This window comes from Oncorhynchus clarkii, chromosome 12 (genome assembly GCF_045791955.1).
Source record: "Oncorhynchus clarkii lewisi isolate Uvic-CL-2024 chromosome 12, UVic_Ocla_1.0, whole genome shotgun sequence".
In the NCBI taxonomy this organism is placed as follows: Eukaryota; Metazoa; Chordata; class Actinopteri; order Salmoniformes; family Salmonidae; genus Oncorhynchus; species Oncorhynchus clarkii.
In genome coordinates, this window is record NC_092158.1 from 85,693,623 (window position 1) to 85,701,122 (window position 7,500).

Consider the following 7,500-nt stretch of genomic DNA (forward strand, 5'->3'; position numbering starts at 1 on the left):
GTCATCAATTAAAATTCCAAGATATTTATATGAGGTTACAACCTCAATCACCTTGCCCTGACAGGTAGTAATAGGTGAAAGGTTCAGAGGTCTATTTCTTGCATTAGAAACCACCATTAGTTTAGTTTTGTCAGTATTGAGGATAAGCTTTAATTGACACAAGGTATGTTGAACAGTAAAAAAAGCAGTTTGCATGTTCTGGAAAGCTTTTGTAAGAGACGAGGCACAACAGTAAATAACAGTATCATCAACATAAAAATGAAGTTGTGCATTTTGGACATTTTGGACAAATCATTTTTAAAATAGTGAATAAGAAAGGACCAAGTACAGAGCCTTGGGGCACACCATTCAAGACAGACAATTTAACAGACATAAGCCCATCAAATTGAGTGCACTGAGTTCTATCAGACAGATAGAACAGAGATGTCACTCTTATCCAGAGCGACTTACAGTAGTGAGTGCATTCATTTCCATACTTTTTAATACATTTGCATGTACACACGCATACACATTGGCACGTAGGCACACATGCACACATGCACACACACGAGCACTAGCATGCACACATACATACATACATACATACATACATACATACATATATGACTCCCCTCTCTCTAGCATGTGATCACATGATCTGTTTGTCGGTGTGAATGTCTGTGTTTTCAACGTGGTTCACAGCAGCTTCTTGTTTCAGTGAATGTGTGTGTAGCGTGTTTGGGTGCATGCGTGCGGACATACTGTGTCTACTGGCTACTGTGTATACACTGGTGTGCACTCATGTTTGAGTTTATCTTTGCATATGTGTGGGAGTGGGTGTGTGTGGGCGTGTGTGTGTGTGTGTTTCTCAACACTCACCCTGTGCATACTACTACGAAGTCCATGGCATTCCATCCGTTCCTTATGTAGGAGTTCTTATGGAAGGCAAATCCTAGAGCCAGGATCTTAATGCCTGACTCAAAACAGAAGATCCCTATGAAGTAGGGCTCAGTGTCATCCTAAAGGAGAGAGAGGGGGGGGGGGGGGTAATAGAAGAGGGCTCAGTGCAAATATTTTACAGGGTTCAACTTAAAGGGACAATCTGCAGTTTAAAATATGTTTTCTTTTTTTTTTAGAAGTACATTGTTTTTAAAACAATAAAACAAACTGTTATATTATTTTGGGGGGTTCCGTCGGGGAGTGAAAAAAAATTATATTCTTCAAGAATCAATGGGTATAAAGTCAAAACATGGATGTACCAACTGCAGATTGCCCCTTTAAATACACAATATATGACATAATCCAAGATGTCAGACAGAGTGAAGTAAGGCTCTATGGAGCTGAGATGACAGAGAGATGTCAGACAGTGTGAAGTAAGGCTCTATGGTGCTGAGAGGACAGAGAGATGTCAGATAGTGTGAAGTAAGGCTCTATGGAGCTGAGATGACAGAGAGATGTTAGACAGTGTGAAGTAAGGCTCTATGGTGCTGAGAGGACAGAGAGATGTCAGATAGTGTGAAGTAAGGCTCTATGGAGCTGAGATGACAGAGAGATGTTAGACAGTGTGAAGTAAGGCTCTATGGAGCTGAGATGACAGAGAGATGTTAGACAGTGTGAAGTAAGGCTCTATGGAGCTGAGATGACAGATAGATGTTAGACAGTGTGAAGTAAGGCTCTATGGAGCTGAGATGACAGAGCGATGTCAGACAGTGTGAAGTAAGGCTCTATGGAGCTGAGATGACAGATAGATGTCAGACAGTGTGAAGTAAGGCTCTATGGTGCTGAGATGACAGAGAGATGTCAGACAGTGTGAAGTAAGGCTCTATGGTGCTGAGAGGACAGAGAGATGTTAGACAGTGTGAAGTAAGGCTCTATGGAGCTGAGATGACAGATAGATGTTAGACAGTGTGAAGTAAGGCTCTATGGTGCTGAGATGACAGATAGATGTTAGACAGTGTGAAGTAAGGCTCTATGGAGCTGAGATGACAGAGAGATGTCAGACAGTGTGAAGTAAGGCTCTATGGTGCTGAGAGGACAGAGAGACGTTAGACAGTGTGAAGTAAGGCTCTTTGGTGCTGAGAGGACAGATAGATGTTAGACAGTGTGAAGTAAGGCTCTATGGTGCTGAGAGGACAGAGAGATGTCAGACAGTGTGAAGTAAGGCTCTATGGAGCTGAGATGACAGAGAGATGTCAGACAGTGTGAAGTAAGGCTCTATGGTGCTGAGAGGACAGAGAGATGTCAGACAGTGTGAAGTAAGGCTCTATGGTGCTGAGAGGACAGATAGATGTTAGACAGTGTGAAGTAAGGCTCTTTGGTGCTGAGAGGACAGAGAGATGTCAGACAGTGTGAAGTAAGGCTCTATGGAGCTGAGAGGACAGATAGATGTTAGACAGTGTGAAGTAAGGCTCTATGGTGCTGAGAGGACAGATAGATGTCAGACAGTGTGAAGTAAGGCTCTATGGAGCTGAGATGACAGAGAGATGTCAGACAGTGTGAAGTAAGGCTCTATGGTGCTGAGATGACAGAGAGATGTCAGACAGTGTGAAGTAAGGCTCTATGGTGCTGAGAGGACAGAGAGATGTCAGACAGTGTGAAGTAAGGCTCTATGGAGCTGAGATGACAGAGAGATGTCAGACAGTGTGAAGTAAGGCTTTATGGAGCTGAGATGACAGAGAGATGTCAGACAGTGTGAAGTAAGGCTCTATGGAGCTGAGATGACAGAGAGATGTCAGACAGTGTGAAGTAAGGCTTTATGGAGCTGAGATGACAGAGAGATGTCAGACAGTGTGAAGTAAGGCTCTATGGTGCTGAGAGGACAGAGAGATGTCAGACAGTGTGAAGTAAGGCTCTATGGTGCTGAGAGGACAGATAGATGTTAGACAGTGTGAAGTAAGGCTCTATGGTGCTGAGAGGATATATATATGTCAGACAGTGTGAAGTAAGGCTCTATGGAGCTGAGATGACAGAGAGATGTCAGACAGTGTGAAGTAAGGCTCAATGGTGCTGAGAGGACATATAGATGTTAGACAGTGTGAAGTAAGGCTATATGGTGCTGATAGGACAGATAGATGTCAGACAGTGTGAAGTAAGGCTCTATGGAGCTGAGATGACAGATAGATGTCAGAGACAGTGTGAAGTAAGGCTCTATGGTGCTGAGATGACAGAGAGATGTCAGACAGTGTGAAGTAAGGCTCTATGGTGCTGAGATGACAGATAGATGTTAGACGGTGTGAAGTAAGGCTCTATGGAGCTGAGAGGACAGAGAGATGTCAGACAGTGTGAAGTAAGGCTCTATGGTGCTGAGAGGACAGAGAGATGTCAGATAGTGTGAAGTAAGGCTCTATGGAGCTGAGATGACAGAGAGATGTCAGACAGTGTGAAGTAAGGCTCTATGGTGCTGAGAGGACAGAGAGATGTCAGACAGTGTGAAGTAAGGCTCTATGGTGCTGAGAGGACAGAGAGATGTTAGACAGTGTGAATTAAGGCTCTATGGTGCTGAGAGGACAGATAGATGTCAGACAGTGTGAAGTAAGGCTCTATGGAGCTGAGATGACAGAGAGATGTCAGACAGTGTGAAGTAAGGCTCTATGGTGCTGAGAGGACAGATAGATGTCAGACAGTGTGAAGTAAGGCTCTATGGAGCTGAGATGACAGAGAGATGTCAGACAGTGTGAAGCAAGGCTCTATGGTGCTGAGATGACAGATAGATGTTAGACAGTGTGAAGTAAGGCTCTATGGAGCTGAGATGACAGAGAGATGTCAGACAGTGTGAAGTAAGGCTCTATGGTGCTGAGATGACAGATAGATGTTAGACAGTGTGAAGTAAGGCTCTATGGTGCTGAGAGGACAGAGAGATGTTAGACAGTGTGAAGTAAGGCTCTATGGTGCTGAGAGGACAGATAGATGTCAGACAGTGTGAAGTAAGGCTCTATGGAGCTGAGATGACAGATAGATGTCAGAGACAGTGTGAAGTAAGGCTCTATGGTGCTGAGAGGACAGAGAGATGTTAGACAGTGTGAAGTAAGGCTCTATGGTGCTGAGAGGACAGAGAGATGTTAGACAGTGTGAAGTAAGGCTCTATGGTGCTGAGAGGACAGATAGATGTTAGACAGTGTGAAGTAAGGCTCTATGGTGCTGAGAGGACAGATAGATGTTAGACAGTGTGAAGTAAGGCTCTAGGGTGCTGAGAGGACAGATAGATGTCAGACAGTGTGAAGTAAGGCTCTATGGTGCTGAGAGGACAGATAGATGTCAGACAGTGTGAAGTAAGGCTCTAGGGTGCTGAGAGGACAGATAGATGTCAGACAGTGTGAAGTAAGGCTCTATGGTGCTGAGAGGACAGATAGATGTTAGACAGTGTGAAGTAAGGCTCTATGGTGCTGAGAGGACAGAGAGATGAAAGGGACAGGAAAGGGGAAGGGAACTGATCTGAATTGTATAGTATTTATCCACCTGGGAAGGTTCACACACTGCATTATACGTAACATTAATGTATACACAAAGAAACATCCTGATTGATCCATGCATATACACCTGTATAGTACAGCATGTATGCTTACAGCATGTGTGTGAGATTGGTATGTGTGTCTGTGTGAGTGTTTGTGTACATTCATATGTGTGTCTGTGTGAGTGTTTGTGTGCATTCATATGTGTGTCTGTGTGAGTGTTTGTGTGCATTCATATGTGTGTCTGTATGAGTGTTTGTGTGCATTCATGCATGTGTGTGCATGCACAAATTTGTATGTGTGTGTGTGTATGCATCCGTAAGTAGGGGTGTGGGACAAATTCCCGTTTGTGTGTGTGTGTGTGTCCAGTGTGTGTGTGACGTACCAGGCGTTCAGACAGAGGAGTCTTGTCTCCATCAGGCAGATGTTGCTCCAGAGCCAGGACAATACAGTTGGCACAGATGGTGGCCAGGATCAACCACTCAAACGGAGTGAGAGAGTACAGTCAAGGAAGAAAACAGGGAGGAGAGCAGAGGACAGATGGAGAGGACAGGAAGAAACCAGGGAGGAGAGGACAGACGGATAGGACAGGAAGAGATCCAGGAGGAGAGGGCAGACAGAGCGAACAGGAAGAAACCAGGGAGGGGAGGACAGACAGAGAGGACAGTAAGAAACCAGGGAGGAGAGGGCAGACAGAGAGGACAGGAAGAAACCAGGGAGGAGAGGACAGACAGAGAGGACAGGAAGAAACCAGGGAGGAGAGGAGAAGAGGACAGACGGAGAGGACAGGAAGAGATCCAGGAGGAGAGGGCAGACAGATAGGACAGGAAGAAACCAGGGAGGAGAGGAGAAGAGGACAGACAGAGAGGACAGGAAGAAACCAGGGAGGAGAGGGCAGACAGAGAGGACAGGAAGAAACCAGGGAGGGGAGGACAGACAGAGAGGACAGGAAGAAACCAGGGAGGGGGGGGCAGACAGAGAGGACAGGAAGAAACCAGGGAGGAGAGGGCAGACAGAGAGGACAGGAAGAAACCAGGGAGGAGAGGGCAGACAGAGAGGACAGGAAGAAACCAGGGAGGAGTGGGGCAGACAGAGAGGACAGGAAGAAACCAGGGAGGGGGGGACAGACAGAGAGGACAGGAAGAAACCAGGGAGGAGAGGACAGACAGAGAGGACAGGAAGAAACCAGGGAGGAGAGGAGAAGAGGACAGACGGAGAGGACAGGAAGAGATCCAGGAGGAGAGGGCAGACAGATAGGACAGGAAGAAACCAGGGAGGAGAGGAGAAGAGGACAGACAGAGAGGACAGGAAGAAACCAGGGAGGAGAGGGCAGACAGAGAGGACAGAAAGAAACCAGGGAGGGGAGGACAGACAGAGATGACAGGAAGAAACCAGGGAGGGGGGGACAGACAGAGAGGACAGGAAGAAACCAGGGAGGAGAGGGCAGACAGAGAGGACAGGAAGAAACCAGGGAGGAGAGGGCAGACAGAGAGGACAGGAAGAAACCAGGGAGGAGTGGGGCAGACAGAGAGGACAGGAAGAAACCAGGGAGGGGGGGACAGACAGAGAGGACAGGAAGAAACTAGGGAAAAGAGGGCAGACAGAGAGGACAGGAAGAAACCAGGGAGGAGAGGGCAGACAGAGAGGACAGGAAGAAACCAGGGAGGAGAGGGCAGACAGAGAGGACAGAAACCAGGGAGGAAAGGGCAGACAAAGAGGAAGAAACCAGGGAGGAAAGGGCAGACAAAGAGTACAGGGGGAAGCCAGGGAGGGGAGGACAGACAGAGAGGACAGGAAGAAACCAGGGAGGAGAGGACAGACAGAGAGGACAGGAAGAAACCAGGGAGGAGAGGACAGACGGATAGGACAGGAAGAGATCCAGGAGGAGAGGGCAGACAGAGCGAACAGGAAGAAACCAGGGAGGGGAGGACAGACAGAGAGGACAGTAAGAAACCAGGGAGGAGAGGGCAGACAGAGAGGACAGGAAGAAACCAGGGAGGAGAGGACAGACAGAGAGGACAGGAAGAAACAGGGAGGAGAGGAGAAGAGGACAGACGGAGAGGACAGGAAGAGATCCAGGAGGAGAGGGCAGACAGATAGGACAGGAAGAAACCAGGGAGGAGAGGAGAAGAGGACAGACAGAGAGGACAGGAAGAAACCAGGGAGGAGATGGCAGACAGAGAGGACAGGAAGAAACCAGGGAGGGGAGGACAGACAGAGAGGACAGGAAGAGAGGGGGGGACAGACAGAGAGGACAGGAAGAAACCAGGGAGGAGAGGAGAAGAGGACAGACGGAGAGGACAGGAAGAGATCCAGGAGGAGAGGGCAGACAGAGGACAGGAAGAAACCAGGGAGGAGGGGGAAGAGGACAGACAGAGAGGACAGGAAGAAACCAGGGAGGAGAGGGCAGACAGAGAGGACAGGAAGAAACCAGGGAGGGGAGGACAGACAGAGAGGACAGGAAGAAACCAGGGAGGGGGGGACAGACAGAGAGGACAGGAAAAAACCAGGGAGGAGAGGGCAGACAGAGAGGACAGGAAGAAACCAGGGAGGAGAGGGCAGACAGAGAGGACAGGAAGAAACCAGGGAGGAGTGGGGCAGACAGAGAGGACAGGAAGAAACCAGGGAGGGGGGGACAGACAGAGAGGACAGGAAGAAACCAGGGAGGAGAGGACAGACAGAGAGGACAGGAAGAAACCAGGGAGGAGAGGAGAAGAGGACAGACGGAGAGGACAGGAAGACATCCAGGAGGAGAGGGCAGACAGATAGGACAGGAAGAAACCAGGGAGGAGAGGAGAAGAGGACAGACAGAGAGGACAGGAAGAAACCAGGGAGGAGAGGGCAGACAGAGAGGACAGGAAGAAACCAGGGAGGGGAGGACAGACAGAGAGGACAGGAAGAAACCAGGGAGGGGGGACAGACAGAGAGGACAGGAAGAAACCAGGGAGGAGAGGGCAGACAGAGAGGACAGGAAGAAACCAGGGAGGAGAGGGCAGACAGAGAGGACAGGAAGAAACCAGGGAGGAGTGGGGCAGACAGAGAGGACAGGAAGAAACCAGGGAGGGGGGGACAG

The 7,500-nt window shown here is 48.6% G+C and overlaps 1 protein-coding gene across 1 annotated transcript in view; it reads right to left on the reverse strand.

The window, feature by feature from the left end:
- The window catches only part of LOC139421561 (voltage-dependent P/Q-type calcium channel subunit alpha-1A-like), a 192,606-nt gene that overhangs the window by 126,996 nt on the left and 58,110 nt on the right, over positions 1 to 7,500 (reverse strand). Inside the window, exons 2-3 of the mRNA XM_071172579.1 lie at positions 4,813 to 4,918; positions 859 to 998 (exon numbers count right to left, since the gene is read on the reverse strand). Of these exons, the coding sequence (XP_071028680.1) occupies positions 859 to 998; positions 4,813 to 4,918 (246 nt within the window). The remainder of the gene's footprint in view (positions 1 to 858; positions 999 to 4,812; positions 4,919 to 7,500) is intronic.